The sequence below is a fragment of the Temnothorax nylanderi genome, unplaced genomic scaffold, assembly GCF_030848795.1.
Source record: "Temnothorax nylanderi isolate EJ_2023f unplaced genomic scaffold, tnyl_v1.0 TNYL_tig0016_pilon, whole genome shotgun sequence".
NCBI lineage: Eukaryota > Metazoa > Arthropoda > Insecta > Hymenoptera > Formicidae > Temnothorax > Temnothorax nylanderi.
The window spans coordinates 1,650,768-1,670,425 of record NW_027249078.1 but is presented as its reverse complement, the minus strand read 5'-3'; the positions used below and the strand labels follow the sequence as shown (position 1 = coordinate 1,670,425).

At 44.0% G+C, this 19,658-nt stretch overlaps 1 protein-coding gene across 7 annotated transcripts in view; it reads right to left on the bottom strand.

Annotated features, from left to right (window-relative positions):
* Window positions 1-19,658, bottom strand: part of Tara (SERTA domain-containing protein 2 taranis) — a 61,457-nt gene that overhangs the window by 27,471 nt on the left and 14,328 nt on the right. For 3 of the 7 annotated variants that reach the window (XM_071698754.1, XM_071698751.1, XM_071698750.1), the window contains one exon: window positions 1,791-1,829. The exons of 3 other annotated variants lie outside the window; for them this stretch is intronic. Coding sequence is in view for 2 of the 4 variants with exons in the window: in XM_071698751.1 (XP_071554852.1) it covers window positions 1,791-1,829 (39 nt within the window). In the remaining 2 variants the exon portion in view is untranslated. Of the gene's footprint in view, window positions 1-1,790; window positions 1,830-17,841; window positions 18,760-19,658 lie in introns of those variants that run through there. One more of the 7 variants, XM_071698755.1, reaches the window with a different exon arrangement.

Here is a 19,658-nt window from a genome sequence, read left to right as displayed (position 1 = left end):
TAAAGTTCACTCGTGAAACAATAATTTCCAATATATATATATATATATATATATATATATATATGTATAAGCTCTCAAATACGATATACTATAATATATGAAAAATAGAGCTCACGATAGTCCTCGTCCGTTTACGTCAAGTTTACGCTTGAAAGCCTACAAATACATCAACTCTCGGAGAGAAGTGCGAGCTAAATAATTTTTATTTTCAAAAAAGCATGGACATGACCAGATAAATTTGTCTGGTGTTTTACCAGCGCAAAAGTTTCGCGAAACGGGAACGTGACAATTCGTCAACGAGATTTATAAATTCTGTCCTGACAAACATGCTGTTGTGTAGCCAGCAACCAGGAAACTCCGCCCGAAATGATTATAATGCGTGTTCGCTAAGCGTACAGATAAAAATTCTCCCGCAACACGTGGAAGTGGATAAAAATCTTGCTTCTCGGTATATAAGATATTAATATTCCTGTGTGAAGAAAAAGTCGAAATAGTGTGGCTTCGCTTTTCTAGACTTCTTCAGCGCGATGCTCAAGGTTATGTCGCAACGACATAATAGCGATATCACCATCCAATTCAGTGGAGAAAGATATGAGCCAGAATCAGCATTAGCAGCAACAGCGGCAATGTACGCGACGTGGACGATGTGGGCAACGACGACGACGACGATGACGACGGCGACGACGGCGACGACGACGAGAACCGGCTCCGCCGCTATTACTGTTATTTTTAACCCGACGCCGACGCGCCGAGTCCGTAGTCTAAAATCGCGTCTACCCTCCCGCGCCTCTCTCGTCTCCTCGTCGTTCTACCTCATCCCGATTCTGCTTCTCTTTCTCTTCGGCTTCTTCTTCTTCTTAGCCGAGACGATAGGAGGGTTCGCCAGGCGCGCATATTTCGGAGCCTATTTTCAAAGTGACTTTCTATTTCCAAAGTCACAGGACCCCAGTCGGACGTTCGAGGCTTTTCGAAGACGAGAATCAAGCTTAGAAAGCGCAACAGACTCGATAAAATTCGCTTTTCCCAAGATTACGCTTCGCGTATTGGTTTTCAAGAAGGAATCTTTCTCTCGGAAAGAAAATATTTTGTATTTCGCTATAATATTCGTAATTTAATGTCGTGATTTAGAAGTGATTTTAGATTACAAATTCGCGTGTATTTTACAGAAATAGATGATATAATTCTAGACGTTATCGGCTGAGTAATATCGATAAAGATTTTATAATTTTGGAACAGATGCAGTACATAAAATATGTTATGGCATATTGATTATTTTTCGTTATTATTATTTTAATTAATCCATCGAACAATCGCTGCGATCAATTAATTTCTATGCTCAATGGATAATGGTGCGTATGGTCAGGATTATCGCAATATGGAGCGAAACGAAAATGATTGCGCGATATATGAAAATTGCAAAGAACAAGTCCTTCCAAATTGCAATTTATATTACAAGGGGAAGTGGAAATATCTCGCGGTATATTTGGAAAATTCACTACGAATCGACCTGCCTGATGTACTCTTGTTTCCGGTCATTAGCTTTCCATTTGCCGCGCACATTCAGGGCTACCGGCGTCACGCGTGACACAAAAGACAATACAATAGATACCTATGGTCTTTTATTGGAATGCCCCAAATCCACCACATCTCCTATTACTGCACACTTTTATTATTTTATTCGCGCAAGCGTTTACTAATATGAGCTTTAGAGCAAAACTTATAAGTTTAATACATTGAAAGAAACTTAAATAATAAGAAAATTTACGTATTACGTTATAAAATTCGCTTACCTTTAAGCCCAATACATCTTCCCTTTCATTAGTTTTACGCTGAAAACAGAAAGAAAAGATTTTTTAAATTTATTTAATAAATTTAATTAGTTTAATTTTTAAATAATTTAATTAACATTTATGTGTCATTGCAAAAGGCTTAACTATTAGATATTACAGTCATAATAAATAATAGATAGATTTACAAAATATAATTTATAATAGCAAGCCTAAAAGGTACGAAAATAGATAACGATTCTCAAGTTTAACTTTAACGGGGATAAACGTGCCGTATGTGCAACGAATGCATGTCGCTTTCTCCGCGAATGCGGTCATTGCTATTGCTATTGTTTGCCGGTGCATAAAACGTTTTTCCAGAAATTCTTCAAAATCAGAGTAAATCACCTTCGAAAAAAATCGAAGCGACTCGATGCGGCACGCTTGGCGCAAAGTTAATAACGGTCGATAATTCTCGTCAAATGCCTGTAATACCGATAGTCAGGCCACGAGCGGCACACAATAGTAGCAGGTAACAGGATAGAGTTAACCGAGAAACGCTCGAACCGTATGCCCGTCGCGGGAAAATCTGTTTGAAGAGCTAGTTTTCCCGCCAGTCGAGTCAGCAACGTCGCGCAGCGCGGCGCGGCATGACGGTGAGAGGCGTCGAGAGAAAGAAGTCTATCTGCTAGGCGCAAGGCGTCAGGGAGGACGACGGCGAGGGAGAGAAAGAAACGAATGGCTAAGGAGAAACGGAGAGAGGTGACGAAGGAGAGAGAGAGAGAGGGGGGGAGAGAGAGAGAGAGAGAGAGAGAGAGAGAGAGAGAGAGAGAGAGAGAGAACCTCGAAACGTGACAACGCCGCGCTAATGCGTTGTAGACTCGGTTCCGTACTGATACCCACGCTCCGAAGCCTCGCCTTGCCTCGCCTCGCCTCGCCTTGCCTCGCCTCGCCTCACCTCACCTCACCTCACCTCGCTTCGTCTCGTCTCGTCTCGCCTCACCTCGGCTCGCTTCAGTTCGTCTTGCCTCGCCTCGTCTCTCCTCTCCTCTCCTCTCCTCACCTTACCTCTCCTCTCCTCACCTCACCTCTCCTCTTCACGGCTCGGCTCGGCTCGGCTCGGCGGGAAGCCGCCGTTACCTCGGTATAGGACGAAATATTTCTACCGAAGCAGACTTTCTACTCGGCAAGAATCGAGGGTTGCCGTGCGACCAACCAGGTTTCAACGATGTAACCAGGGTGGTGGATTCGCGCTTCCTCTTAATCCGCCAGGAATGAATCGCGAGCGCGACGCGTACCCCTATGGGGTAATCATCATAAGATTCTAGTTCAAGGAAATGGCACAAAAAAGAAAAACGGAAATACCGTTAATACTGACGATTCGCCGATGCTTTCGCAAGTCATGGTGTTCGTTTGTACGAAAGAAAGATTTCAAATTAAAGGCAGAGCCATTTAATGCTATTCTTCTCTAGAAACAATTTTACAATTTCACTATGCGTAAAAGTCAAGTTTCGATTCCAATTACAATCGTAACGCTTTTAGACGAGGCAGCGCGGTATAAAATATTAAAGCGTAACTGAACCCTTCGTACATTATATACGGCGTGTAACGTGCAGCAATGGTATATTATGTATACGCGATGTGTATATGTGTGGCGGCGCATCGTTTGGCTTCCGACCAAATATACGCTCGATCGATCGCACCTACCGATCCGTGGCGAGCTCTCGCTGCCGCGCTCGCGAGAGAGCTAAACGCGGACGGAACGGATAACACGGGGGCTTTCGAAAACGCTACGTTCGATCGCCCGCGCGTTGTTTTATATGTCGGCTAGTGCCGCACGGCCGCGGCCGGCAAGAGAGAGAATCGAGTGCGGCGCGCGCGCCGATCGAATTTTGCTGTTCGTCGGGACGCGCATGTCCATCGCGGCGCATCGCGGCGCAACGCGGCGCAACGCGGCGAGCGGCGAGCGGCGTTTATATGTAGAAAATATTCGCGGTTGAAATTCGAAAGGTAGCTCTAGCTCGAGCAGCGTTTCTTCGACCGACGAGTCGTCGGTCGGAGCAACTTTCTAGTTTAGCTGACGTGCATGTAGCGAGAAGCGTACTGTATGCGTGCGTGTGTGTATGTGTGCGCCTGTGTGTATGTGCGCGCGCGCGCATTTACGGTTGCGCAGAAATGTATGCGTGCATGCGGGTATACACACACGTGAGCATGTAATCTTTATTTTTTTTCTCTTCTTCTTCTTCTTCGCTCGTGCGCTCACTTCTCCTATCTCTTTCTCGTTCTCTCTTAGTTTCTCTTTTTTCTCCCTCTCTCCTCCTTGTTCTCTCTGTCTGCCCTTCTCCGATGGTCATGTGGAGGAAAACTGGTTTCAAGAGAATAGAGCAACTGCGCCTTACCAGCAACAGCCACGAAGAACGAAAGCTCCGACACCCTCGCGCATGAGTTTAACATCGTATCCTTATATGTTACATACGAGCCGCGTTTGACGGGATAGGGGCATAAATTGGTAAAAACTTTAACGCGTACCAATTCTTACGCATAATTGTTGGAATAAGGTAAAATTGTTAAGTATGCGAAAGTAGGACCATCGATCATCCCAGAATTATCATAATTTCTTCATTTATGGATTTCTCGATCAATTCGAAATTTATCTATCTTCAATGAAATTCTCACAGAATCAACATTAATCTCACAAAAGGGACTTAATGGAATTAACATTAATATCAAAATCAAATTCAAAAAATAAAGATTGCTCGAAATGTTATATTGATTAAAAAAGTTATTGGATGTGTACATTGAACATCGCAATAACAATGACAGTTTTAAATCAGATTTTTGTCCCAATCGTAGAGTAACTATGCCTGTCGATTATTCCTGGAAGGAAAATTTTGCCGAATCTGTAAAGATCTGTCGAAAGGCGATTTTCTCGTTAAGATAGGTACTGTGCGAGAGAAATGTCGATGATATTTTCTAGTGTGCAGTGCGTTATGTAAAATGTGAGTTTTGTAATGCTACAGAAAGAACAAAGTTTTCACAATTACGACACCGAAATGAGTTTAACGCGGACGGTAGATAGACGATGACGCTGTCTCCCTCTTCCATCCCTCTATCGTTTGTTAGTATTACAAGGTGAATAATTCGTGGGATTTATCGTTTAGAGGAGAATCTTCATATCTATATTTTGAAATCACCCGCGTCTCGCGAGCCGACAGCCTTCGTTAAGGATCGTTGTCGCGGTTGGGAGCGCGGATCGAATTAAAAAAGCACGCATAAATGATGGCCTCGAGATCTTTAACGCAGGGTGCTACTTTATCGGCGAAGTCTTGTTACAGGTAGCAGGCATCTAATCTTGTAATTTTGCCTGGTCTTTTTTCCACTCCAGGCACTGGTTTCTCTTTACCCTCTGTCTCTATCTCGTTCTTTCCGCGCTCATTCCCTTCCTCCATATCTATTTACTCGACGTTTCACATATTTATATGCATATATATGTATAATATGTGAAATATGTAACAAACAAATACACACACACATTATATAGATACACACACACACACAGACACACACACACACACACACACACACACACACACACGCACACACGCACGCACGCACGCACGCACGCACACACACACACACACACACACACACACACGCACACACACACACACACACACACACACATATATATAATTTTTTTTATATAGTGACGTGAGAGCGAGACTCCCTTCGTAATATACGTATCCTCGTCTGACTTCGGGATAGTTTTACCCTCGCGAGTGGGCAACGGGTTGATTGCACTGGCAGCTCCGCATTTGCCGGCTATCTTCCTCTAGCACGCGCTCTCTCGCTCTGCACTCTGTTCTCGCTCGCTCCGTTCATCACCCATTCCTTTCTCGATATCACGTTGCCGTTTCTCTCTCTCTCTCTCTCTCTCTTTCTTCCCCTCTCCCTCTCCCCCTCTTTCTTTCTCGTTCGCTCTTCCTCCCACCAATTTGTACGACCAACTCGCTTCCCTCTCTTTCGCGCGCGCTTCGTCCTTTTTCTCTGTCGGTCGTCCTTTCGGTCTCTCTATTTCTGTCACCGTCTCCCTCTCTACCTCCCTTTTCTCGTTCCCTCGTTCTCTCGCGTTGCCTGACAAGCGCGAGCGAAGGGATGGAGAACGAATAGGGGTTTCCGTGGTAACGCCCCATGCACGAGTAATGCCTTCTCTCCTTGTTCGACTACGCGCTTGACGTCCTTCTCCCGCTTATCGCGCGCTCCCTCCCGTTCGTCGCTCGCTTGCCAGCAGCGAACACAGTGCGCGCACCACGTTGTTTCTCCCCTTGCCGCGCGACCTCCCGCCACCCACTCGCCCACGCTCCCCACTGTACACGCTTCTGCGTACAGGCTGCTCCATACACTATCGTCGAAAGCTTTTGCCGAGTCGGATGAGCGGGCGAACGAATGGAATTCTCTTCTGCGAACCGAAATTACGCGATCACGGCGAAAAGCGCCCGAAAACTTGCGGTTCATCCGAGATCCGAGTCGAAAAAAATGTCATCTATCCTTGTGAAAATAGAATAAAAGGCTTTATCGCTTCGTCCTGGTCACCATCATACGCTTGCAACTTACAATAATAGAAAATTAGGAGATTGCGCTGGAAACTCGAAACCGCTTAAAAAATTTCTATGTTACCAGCGAGCAGACTTAGTGATTTGTAAGGAAAACGAGAACGTTTCTTGAATCGGACCGTAGAATGCTCCGCGCCCAGCTTCCATCTAGCGTATAGATTTTCTCCATCTCGTCCGAGGAGGAGTACAGTTAGGAGAAGTTTAGTCTTATGGTTTTTTGAAAAATGCACTTTTTTGAAATTGCCATAGCGGGGAGATAGGTCGGCGAGAGACTGTACGGAGGCGTGGAGAAATAAGGGGAGGGGATAGAGAGTTGGAGGCAGAGGTGGGACGGGAGGAAGGGGAAGTGCGCGGTGGTAAATGCGCAGGTGTATGGGAAAAGTCGCTTACGCCCGTAGTAGAACCGGGGCAAAACGAATCCCGTTGAAGAGCAGCTATGGAAAATTTGCAAATTCGTGCCGGCGCGATGATGAACGTCTACCTAGCGAAAATAATTTCACGCGGCACAAAAACATGGAAAATAAACAAAAAATAAAGAAAGACGTACTTATTACGTGAAAAGTAAGCTGCAGTAAAAACTACAGGTTTCGAAACACCGTGCCTCAGATACGGCCTTAGGTTTAGGGGTACATTAAACCTGATCTTTTATATCAGTGTTATATCAGCACACTGCGCGTGATATTTTCTTGAAATTCTAATGAACGCGTTATTACTGAAACGTTATTTTCCTCGGACGTACACGCGCGGAAGTAGACTGTGTTCCATTTCGTGTTGGCGGTTATTTTAAGGGAACGTTAGAAATAATTCTGTACCACCGCTAGTAATATTACGTTAAAAGTTTTCATATGATTCCACCATGATATAGTATCCGAAATTTAATCAACGTTATTGAACGTTCATTTCACTTAATATATAAGCATAAAAATGAACTATGACTCATTAACGTCTAAATTTCTGTTACGTAACAATGTCGACGCAACAAAGTAAAGATAGAACGTTCTATTTTTTCATTCCCAATATTACGTCAAAAAGACAGTAAGAGATGTTACATATTTTCCCCGACTCCAGGAGCATTACTGAATATCGTTCACTAAAACTTGATGCAAACATGAAAGTGAACCCTGTACCAGTCTACCGGTGCCTGCATGACGATAGTGCCTCGTATACCTGTTACGTTAGAGTTAGACACAATCATTAGATGAAGAAATTTAGAAACCTCCGTGAGTATCACTATCGGCACAATTGTTCTTGGGGGGGGGGGGGGGGGACTGTCAGATGGACATATCTCGATTATCAATACATTTCTCTCCCTCGCGGAAATATTTAGACGGGAAAGATCGGTGATCCTCATCTGGAGGACCCGGCATAATGTAACGTGACTATCCAACGGGTAATTATTATTACCGGTTCGAGGTTCATGTCGGCAATTAGAGACGGCCACTTCTAGCCACCGCGGAGACCAACAACAGTAAGCGCCATTAAGCAAATAACCGCGGGATTGTTACTCGTTAGTTGGCAGTTTCAGCCGACCGTAGACGTTACTCTCTCGCGTAACCCCTTCGTCACTCTCCCGTTGAGTTCTCGCATCCTCCTCCCGACACTCACCCCTTACCCCCTACCTCCCCCCGGAATCACGCTTCTTCATTTCTTTCACTCACGTACATGCATCCTTCTTCATCTTCTCCTTGCTTCTGTCTCTTTCCACCTCATCCCGGCGCGCAAATGAGAGTTGACGACATGTTCACCGTTGACGCGCGCGCGCGCGGGGGAGAAAAAAATAAAGCAAGCTTTTCGAATAACGAGTTACATGACGCGCTCGCGAATGCAGAGATCGCGAGCTTATTCTCGCGATTACGCTTCCGTGTTGTTCTTCGTCTCGGCACACACTCGAGAGTTTTGTCCCCTGAGAGAGCGACAGTTACGAGTTAGCGGACACATGAATGCGAGTAATTATTGATAGGTATTCGGGCGAGAGAGAACTTTATTTTGCGGGAACAACTTTTAATAATGAATGTTGTCAGTGGACACATATTCGGTAAAGACCGAGGTCAGTAGATGTTTAAACGTACGTCAGATCTTCCGAGAGCGACTCTCGATAGTAAGAAACAGATTTGAAGATAATTATCGGTAGCTATAAATAAATGTTGAATTTTATTTCTCGAGAATTGCTCTCTCAAAACAAAAAATTATTGATATATTAATATTGAGATAGACATTTAATAAGATCCGAATATAATTAAATACGGAATAAACAGTTTTACTATTCGAGGGGTTTGACTGCTCAGAGCAAAATTTTCATATCCATACCTTAATTAAGGAAGCCCCAATTTCGAAGGATTATTTCCTTTTCGCTAGTTCTCTCGAACTAGCTCGGCATACGGTATTTACGCTAAGGGAACATTGTCGAGTCGAACTATGTGGATTGTATTAAGCCATGGGCCAAGTCGGAATCAATGAACGGGCGAAGGTTTTGTCAGACGTACGACAGCGTGCACTTGCTTAAATATCTGAAACGACTATCTCTCTCCCTTGATAAAGAAGACACTGGGGCCGTGTCTTCCGTTTCGTGAAGAACTGGAAACGTCGAATGCTTTCGGCGCACCTCTCTCGAGACTAACACTTGAATATCTCGCATTAGTCTGCTCTTACGTTTCCAAGATCGCAGTTAATGCAATCGCGTTTGGATAAAGATGCGCGGACTTTACGCGCGAGCATCGCAACCATTATGACGATTACGATCATGAACGATCTATGAACAGAACAATTGTACATACGTACAACATATCGCGAAGTCTTTGAACGCAACTCGCCCGAAGATAATTACATGACAATGAGACAGCTACCGCGATGAATTCCTATCCATTTAGATACTTTGTAGAATAAGAATATCGGAAAAAGATTTGTAACCCTATTTCTTTTATTATATAGTTTTAATAACAATAATTAACGGAACTGTGTGCGATGCGTACTGTCGAAAGTTCAGAATGGAAATTATTGTCGGGGAGAATTTACATTCATTCAGTGAGTGATTGTTTAAACTGAAATTTAATTCGAGCAAAACATACTAGAAATAATCTAAAACATGACAGTGTTATTAGAAGCTGTTCATCCGTAATTACATTATCTTATGTTATAACCAAGTTATAATAGTCATCATGTTATAATAGTTGAGGGTAAACTCTAAAATGTTGGTATATTCTTCATTAATACTTTACGCAAAGTTCGTACATTGACTGCTAATAATCTCTTTTACACGTAATTTACTTGTTTCTACATTGTCTGTCTCTTGCGCAACATCCGTTGTTGAAAATCTAAGAATGGAAAATGTCGCTGAATAATTATGTTCACGAGCAAACGGATTGCCATTCGAGTTTACCCGCGTTTGATGACCGAACAAAAATGTCGCTAAATAAAAATTGATGTAACTCGCGCGCGAGGTGAAACCATCGTCGTCGTTGTCGAAACGAAGCGGACGATCGTCTCTCCGAGAGGCTGCGCGCGTTACGTGTGTCGCCGCTCGGAAAGAGCCCCGAAATTCGGCGGGGCGTCGGTAATGGTATAAACTGTATACCTCGTGTTCAGCGACTTCTCTCGCGCGCGCAATATATCCAGCTCATTCTGAGATACAGCTGTGTACGAGAGAGCCGCGGGTATACGAGCACCGCGCGTATATACGCGCTACGTCCATGTACGTAGATGTATATAACGATACGTACTTATATACACGCCATAGTTTAGCACGGCGTGTATAAGGGTTAGGGGCGTAGTAGTAGTGGTAGTGATAGTGCCGATGGTGGTGGTAGCGCCGGCGTGGCGGAGGTGTGTGCGCTCGATGTTGGATGCGGGGATAAACGGGGGAGGGAGAATGAGATGAAGCGAGGCGGTCGGGGATGAGGGTGGGAAGGAGGCCGAGGGGGTGGCGGCGGTAGGGCGGTAGGTGACACGGGGGAATGACGGGGCTGAGGGTGGATAGGGTGGATAGGGTGGATCGGAGGACGACTGCCGTTCGATAGCGAGCGCACGTGGCCGCGCTTCCCGGAGCCGCCGTCGTGGCGCCAACGTCCTATTAACCCTCTACCCGGACGATCCGCGCTTGTGAGCGCGCACCTACGCGGGCATGCATACAGATACGTTCGCCACCCTCGCACCCGCGATACGGCGGCCGCCGATACGCCCCACCACCGACACCACATGGCCGCAGGACCACCACCGGTCGAGAATTTCCAGCGTCGATTCGCGCAGGCGCCTAACTTACTTAAAGGACACTGACTCCTCCGCGCCGTAGCGCCCTGATGGGATCTCTCCCCCCCCTCTCTCTCTCTCTCTCGCTCTCTCTCGCTTGCCCGCCCTCGCTCCACCTCGATACTTTTCGGAGGAGGTCGTTGAAAATAACGGCTGGCACTCGCGCGCGCGAGAGAGAGGCGATATATTAAAACTTCGCTGGTCCGCGCGCAATCAATTTTCGTTAGCGCGAATATCTAAAATCCATGGATACTCGCATACTCGGACGATAGACAAGGGTGATCGAGATCTCCTATTATGGAATACTTTCGTGATTCAAGAGGACCTTATTACGACCAAATAATAACGTAACGCGAAATTAATATAGGCGCGGATAGAAATCATCACCTCCAAGCAGACAGTACTATTTTCATGATTTTTATGATAAATGTTGAGCATATACGACGTATATTCTTTTCCATCCTCAAAATTCTTCAAGGCACTTACAATTAGTGCTAGTCGGTGCTTTTTTGTGAACTGATACACTCTCTGTAACGATCCCAATGATAGAGCTCTATCTTTTGCCGCACCAAGTTCGGCGATACGATCTTCTTAAGCGCAACAGACAGGGTTAGATTAGATAAATGACCGCGATCGGATTATTCGCGATCGCGAAGTAGCGCTCAGGCGATTGAATCGTCATCGAAACCATAGAATAAAAAAGAGAGAGTGAGGCGACACCCGATTCGACGAGCGTCGACGCTAAACTAGAGCTTATCGTATACTCCGATTCTATCAACTAATAGCTTCAGATTTTTTCCACAGGAGAATCTATCCACGGAATATCCGCAAGTGCAAATATTATTTATATATTTTTAGAATAATTACATTTGTGACGTATTCACCAATTATTTGCCTTGCTGCTTGTTAATTCATCATTGCGGTACCTCGTATCGTCAGTCTGCTGTCAATATAAGCTTTTCGAGGGAATACGTATTAATATTCGCTGTTTCCGGTACCCTGTGCCGTCGATCGTTGAAATTTAAATACCCCAAATATACGCTTCAGGCATACGCTCTAATCCGCCAAAACATATCTTTCACATTCGTTGTAGGCGACGTTACATTGAACACCGTAGTTGAATTGTACTTACTGGATGACGCATCTCTAAAATAAGCTGGAACTACGTAATAGAAAAAAAATAAGCGCGATCTACACGAGCCTCGCGGCTCTACGGCTCTTATAACCTGCTTAATGTAACTTATCCTGTTAACAAACGTATAATCTGTAATGCAAATCGAAATTCGAGTGTTAGAAGTTATGACACTCGTTGCACCATATTTGCGAGACCGATGTACTTCCTCGGAAGAAGAGAGAATTAGGTGAAACGTAGCTCCAAGAGCTTGATGAGAAGTAAAGAGCGAAAGATATGGGTTTGCATTCTTCTCAAGAACCTTTCTAAATAAAAATTTGTTTCTATTATTTTACTTATCCTGAACAGTTTCTGAGTTTCCTGAACATTAGGAAATGCTTAATAATAACAATAAGACGTATAATAATATTAATAATAATAATAATAATAATAATTTAAATGACATAATATAATACTCGTTTGAAACTTTTTTCCTTAGAAAAATGGAATTAGGTTCTTAGAAGAGTTCGGTTTGAACGTTAGTCTGTACGGTATAACTACGCTTAGCTCGCTTACTTTTTCTTTTTTATGTAGAATCTGCTAAACAGACGGAATTGTATATTATCAATTGCAAGGGAGAATCAGCAACAGTTCAAGGACGTGACTGTCATTTCGATGATCGAACTTTCGTCAAGATAAAAGAATCGTTCTATTCTAATTCGAAGCGGGATTCTTCGTGACCGAGTATAAAATTATACTCGAGAAATGGCGATCTCGGTTGCGATCGACGAACGGCGATGGCGACGGCGACGGCGACGGCGACGGCGACAGCGGCGACGACCTAGCTTCGCGATACCCAAGCTCTCCCGCAGGATCAATGCGGACTATCAACCCTCGGCGCTATCGAGCGGGCAAGCGGAGCTGCGACGGTGACGGCGTAGCGCGTCGATCGCCGCTACACCGAAGTATACATACCCTGTTCACGAGGATCGTGTTCGTGAGTGCGTCACCGCATTGAGAAATCGTGCAATCGTTGACGAGTATCGCGCCGAGATGTTAGACATAATGTTGCCAAACGTTAACGTCGACTGCAGTCGGTCGATGAAACGCGAAATGTAGAGAAATCTGTCGACGTTAAGGAAAAAGAAAAATGTGCTAGTCGCTTTAGAATAAAACAGCGAATTCGTAATATATTTGCATTTTCTCTTCGTCTTCTTTCTTCTGTAACAACAAAAATTATCTTTTATCTGAACGTAGTGTTTTATATCATAAATATTTACTGATCGAAAACAAGTTTGATTGCATAATTGCCTTTTACTTGACTGAAAGCTCTTATGCTAAGATATTGCTTCTGGTACCGTCACCTTCCTGAGCGTTACATAGGCTCGAGATAATTCAATATTATCCAAGTTTTGGTACGCTGTTTTCGATATATGTATATCTTTCGCGCCGATATCTTACTTCCTTTAATCTGTCTAGCCAATATTAAAGACCTTCGATATCGCACCTGTGCGGTATCGATGCCAAAACGTACTTGGCACTAAAGCAAATATATTAGAATGAGCAAAAATACCCTGAATAATATCGATCCCGGCATTCCCGGCGAGTATCCGGCAGCGAGATACGCGCGCATACGGTATACGGTCGCGCAAAAAAATGTGGTAGAAGGAAGCCACGAGTCGGCACGATTAAGTTGACGAAGAAATATGTACACGCGTGTGCGCGAAAAGGGGGGAAGGAAGGCCGCCGCGAAGAAGCGTGCACGCCGCAAAAACACGGTGCTTGCGTGCGCGACGCGGCACGGCCGCGAGGCAAGGCGAGGTGAGGTGAAGCGAGACAAGGAGAGGTAAGGTAAGGTAAGGGTAGGGTAAGGTAAGGTAAGGTAAGGTAAGGTAAGGTAAGGTAAAGCAAGGCATGGCAAGGAATGGCAAGGCAAGACGAGGCGAGGCAAAGCGCTTTTGCGCGAGCGAGAATATAGCCGCGCGTGGCACACGGTGTGTGTGTGTGTGTGTGTACGGTGAAGGTGTATCGCAGTGTGCTGCCACCTGCACGAGAGCGCACGACTCATCCCACGTGGTTGGTCTTTCGCACGCAATAAAGCGCAAGTCGCGTGCATTGTGCATTGCGAAGGGTCCCGGTAACTTGAGTCCCTGACGGATCGCTCTCGTTGTAGAATGAAATAGAATGTAAAAGAAAAAAAAGAAAAGGATGATAGACACATTGAGATATAAGTATGGAGTGGGTACTGCGATGCTATATATTCCGCGTAGGCGGAAAACGAGCCTGAGACAGATAGATATTGTGAGATCCCTATCTTTCTCTGTTGTACAAGACGCATGCGCATATTACTGAGAGAAAGATATGTCTTTGTCATACAAACTGTACGACAAGGACAGCGATCCCACAAATTTATCTCTCTCTCGGCACGCGCCAGCCGAGCCAGTGCCCTCTCCATACTTGAATCTCAATGGATAGACAAGACTCTGCATATACACTTGCTTGCGATACAGAATTTGAATGGTAATTATCGATATCCGGAGGATGGAGGGAGGGAGGGAGAAGAAGGCGGTATCGGACGAAAGGTACTAAGCGTGCCGGAAACATAAAATAAATAGCTATAGTAATATTTTGAGGGGATTTTACAGATATGTACGGTATCCAATAGGTTAAGTTTAACATTCTCTGGTATATAGAAATCTCTCGACTTCTCAAGATAAGAGACCAATACTTAGATGTCGTTGAATTCATCAACATCTAAAACCGAAATTTGATTCGTCGAAGATCTCGGTGAGAGCGGCATTCTAGCGAAAGCCGCTTTTAAATAAACGAAAGAAGGTCGCTGAAATAATCATTAATTGGAACAAAACAGTACTTCTTGTATAACGTTATTTATACTCGTCGTAGGTGCAGAAAGAGCGGAAGCCTATTCGTCGGCGCAGATTATCGTCTCGCGCGAGGACCATCTCACGAGGGTACTTATTACTGAATGAGAGTGCCGATATCTGCCTCCTCCGCGGAGTGGCCGCTTTTTACCGTCGTCGGTCGTCGCGCGCACGTTGCCGACTCCCGTTTGCATACGATAAGCAGTCGTCGTTTCCCCCACTACGTTCCCCCGCGCGTTTAGACGCGCTCGCTATCTCCAAAGGGAGTCCGCCTGTATGCACTTGGCAAAAGAGCGGTGCCACCTGTGTGTAGGCGCGTGAATTTATAGCTCGTGGGAATGTCGCGAAGGGAGAAAGGGAGGAGTGGACCGCGAGAAAAAGACGGAGATAGGCAGCCGCGGGAACCGAGCACGGCAGGGATAGGCGCGGAGGGAAGGCGAGATGAGGGACGCGAGGGATGACCCGAACCACGTGGCGATCTATTTGTCACGCGAGAGCGGTCACTCCTATCGCGTTAAGTTTGGTTAGGCAATCGATGGATCTTAGCCGCGCGACTCCAACTGGCGTCTTTCGCGAGACTGAAATATTAACCACGCAAATAGGAATACGAACGATGATATTTCGCGGATCGGAGTATTTCGCATACGTCCCGAAAACCGGAGATGGTGAATCGCGAGATTTCCGTATTCGTCAATTTAAAAAAGTCATGCGAATATTTTAGACTGGACACTTACCGTTCTAACAAAGTCGCATTACATATCTAGCTATTCCGCGAAATCAGGGTCACGAATTAAATTTTTCTAAATTGGAGTTTGTTAAAGATTAATCAATGATAAAAAAAACCTATTTTTGCCCTCTTCAAATTTTATTCGCCGAAGTTTATTAACTTTTAACGTTAAATAACTCTATAATTAAATCTTGCCTAAAATTGCGCTAACAATAAGAGAAGATCGATCCTTTATCTGTACAGAACGATCCCTTTTCTTTCTTGGTTTTCTCTGCATGCCCGGCGGATACTCGAGTGTTCGAATGATACCTAGCGTTTTGCTCGTCTCCGAGCATACATCGTACATGTTGCTCTCTTGGTGGCCTTGAAGTAAGTATCATCGCATACTGACGCTCAAGGTAAAGGAGATAGGGGGCATAGGCCTGAGATCGGTTATCGGAGTCACACCCTCGAAGTCATACTCTTCTCTTTCTATCTGTCTAACAATCCTTTTCCGTCTTCCTTTCTACCTCATTCTATTTCTATGGTCCACCACTATGTCCTATCTTTTCACCACTCCGAGTGCTCTACCGTCCCCGCACTTCCCTGTGTCCTTTTCCTTCAATCTCCTTCCTTTCCTATAGCACGTTTTTTCTCCGCTCTCCCTACTGCGTTCTCCCCTCTTCCGCTCCCTCCCCCATGTATATATACTTGGGTGTGTGTGTGTGTGTGTGTGTGTGTGTGTGTGTGTGTGTGTGTACATATATATACAAACACATATATACATATACTATATACACGTATATATCACTATATCCTGCCGTATCCTCCTGTCGCTCCCACCACGCCAGCTCGTTTGATTCCAGTTCGATGGAATGCTATACGATCTTAGGAAGCGAAGGGAGGACAGAGCCGATGGGGAAGCGACAAGGGAGAATAGGGGAAGACAAATAGGGAGAGAGAGAAAAAGACAGAAAGAGAGAGGGTTGAAGGGAAGTAGAGGGAAAAGGAAGGGAGATGGAGTCGACGAAGGAAAGGCGAGAGGGGAAGACGGAGGCAGTGACGAGCAAAACAAAGTGGGGGGGGGGGGGAGAGAAAGGTGGGAGTGGGAGTATTGGAGGAGAGGACGAGGGATTGCGTACATGTACCTTCGGTACTCCAGGCGCACACGGTTGATATACATAGAACGTTGATCGTTAAAAGAGGATTTCCATTACCGGGTCAGTATCGGACGGAGAAACGACGAGGAGAGCGCTCTGACCGTCGCTGTCGCGTCTCCGCTCGCGCAATCGCGAGTTAGCGATTAACCGGGAATGCCAGTCGTCAAAAGCGCCCGAAATTGCCGCGAGCGGATCTCTCCGGGCGTATAACCCTTTGCATGTAGATGATGTAAAAATAATCTAATATTTAAGATGATAAAATCCTGTTAAACGTATCATGCATGAACGTGACGTAGTATATGAGTTGTAATGTAACTTGTCATGTTAGATTCTTTTTTACGTCGTAATTCATTTAGTTCTCGCTATGGTCACAAATTTGCGGTGTAAAAGTCATGACGTCAAACTATTTAAGATGCGAAAGCCTAAATACGTATTACATATCTGTTACTTGTCCAGCCCTAAATCGCATTGTTTTGAGTCGTCCTAAACTGATACACTGTTGGAAAATTTTTGTAGTTTCGTTAAAAAAGGTTTTTTTTAAATTTTTGTGTAAAATAATCAACACATACATGTGTAGATTTAACATATGCCTGCTATGTTAATTGAATTTTACAAATTTAAAATGTAAAATTATTAAAATAATTTAAAAAATATGTTAAAGTAACACAATTTGAACGTATTTATTAAATGTGTTAAAATTTACAGAAAAAGAGTGTTGATTTTACTCTATAACAGAAGTGGGAATAAAAATTTACAGAAAAAGAGTGCTGATTTTATCTTACAATCTTAACTTCAACATGAAAGTTATGTTAATTGTACACATAATTAACCTCAAATTACGATCAGAATTACATTTCCCTTCTGTTGAAATATTTTAACATAATATCGGTGTTACCATTTAACACATCCATATTATGTTAAATTAACACAAAAATTTTAGTGGACCGTTTGGGACATGTGATTTATGTTATATTCAACACAAATTTTCCAACAGTGTAGTATAGTTCTGTCTTAAAGGGAGTGTTTCTCCCAATAGATAGTTATCGGTGCTTGTTGTGTGAACGACTTGTAGAATTTGTCTACGGTTTAGACGAGCGAGACATCACACCAGGCGCTAATAATAAACGTACGAATCGATATTGATACTGATGTGAGAGTATCTGTCTGAGATTTGCTTAACAATGTGTTTTTGCCAAATAACAAACTTTAAATAATTTCCAAGTACATACATATGTGCTTCCACGTTCTTCCCTATATAAATATATTTATAAGCGAAACCTTTTTAATAAAAGTACCTAAAAATACCTAATGAAATTTTGCAAGAATTTCAACAGGTATATGCTATTGTTATTTTTGTTTACCCCTCATGTTTACCACACAATTGTGCGACATTCTTCATAATTATCTGTTTATCTCTGCAAGGCAGCTATAGATTGTACACTTTTCGTTATTTTCGCTCTGCGAGTCATTATGCGTCCGCTGTGTTTTACGAATACCTATAATTTCATGGACTTCCGCAAAAGCGGCACGCGAGAGATGGTTAAAGCAGAATATTGTGCGATATGGTGCAATGTCCATAAAGCATATATATATATATATATATATATATATATATATAATGTCAATGTACAATATATAACACACATATTCAGCCCCCGATGAAAACATCGGAGAAAGAACAATATTTTAATCACTTGTACTAGAAATATAAAAAAAAAACGCTGAAAATACAAGACTAAACATTTTCGGTAAAACATCAAAATACGCATGAAGTTTCCTTCATCGCATGCTGAAATTAGATCAACAAGACGAGACACTGTTAAAATTCCGTTCAGATCTGCTAAAGCTGCGATGAAGTTTCCATTAATAATTAATGGAAGTGTGATTCCTTAATTTGTCGACTATAGCGGAGCTAGTTGTAGCGCGAACAGATTCGATAACACGTTGGCCGAACTCCGAGTTAAACGTTTCATTGAGGCGATGGGGAAACATCGGAGCGACTGTGCGCGCGTTGCCGATGTGTCACGGGACGGTACAGTGCTCCAACTAGTGTTCGCAAGTGTCCGTGACACTCGTCGTCGTCGGAAGCCGGCCAGCGCCGGCAGTGCCAGCATCTCGCGCGCGGGAGAACGCACGCGTATCCGTGAAGGTATAGGCGCCACGCGCGTCTCGACACTCTCGACACGGCCGCGGCTCGGCTCGGCTCGACGCGCGACCTGCGACGCGACGGACGCGGCGACGCCGACGGCTCCTTCAAACGGCTCCTATCCACGTGGTTCCTAAACGCCCCTCCCTTCATGTTTACGATCCCTTCTACGGCCCGCCCGCCGCGCGCCGTTCGCCGCACCGTCGCATACCCAGCCCCTCTTTTTACCGATAGGGAAGGTAAACAGCCGCCGAGTGTCACCTGTTATTACTCGTACGCAAATAGGCTTCATTCATGGTCAACTGTCGTGCACGCGCATACGCACGTCGCGCTCTAATCCGGAAATGTTTGCGTTTCGGAATGAGCACTACGGCGCCACAGGTGCGCGTCTTCTTCCTAATACTTGACTTCCTAAGTCTTGAAACTTTTTGTCTACTTTTATTCGTGATCTTACGGAACGCGCGGAACATACATATATATGTAATGCATTCTTTTTATCCGATAACAAGGGATCTAATCTTTTATTAACATTTGAAATTTAGTTTAGTATAATTTTTTAGATATATTTAAATTAAATTCTTATATAACACAATTACTCATCTCATTTTAATTCCCATAACAACTGTTATCCATGTTGTGATTCGCGTTACATCGTATGTCATGTACATTTCTTTGCGTTAACTTGTATGCTCAGGTGAACAATAAAAAATGTAATTAAAACGCGAACAAAAATTTAAATCTAACAATAACATTAAAATTAACTTTAAGTTTAACTTTTATGCATCAAGAAACAGTAAAATAGCAGAGATATTAGAGAAAAGTAGTATTACGGAAAGTGAAATAGTAGGTACTAATGAGAAGAGATCTCGCATGTTTGTAATATACTTTTATGACAATGTTAGTCGTGAAAAATTGGATTCTTCAATTTCTTGCCATGTGGATTACGGTTCATTCCGAATGAGACAGATGCACGTCCGGCGAGCGCGACTCTCTGCGCGAACCTTGTCGGCAACCAAGCCGAAACCGACTGAG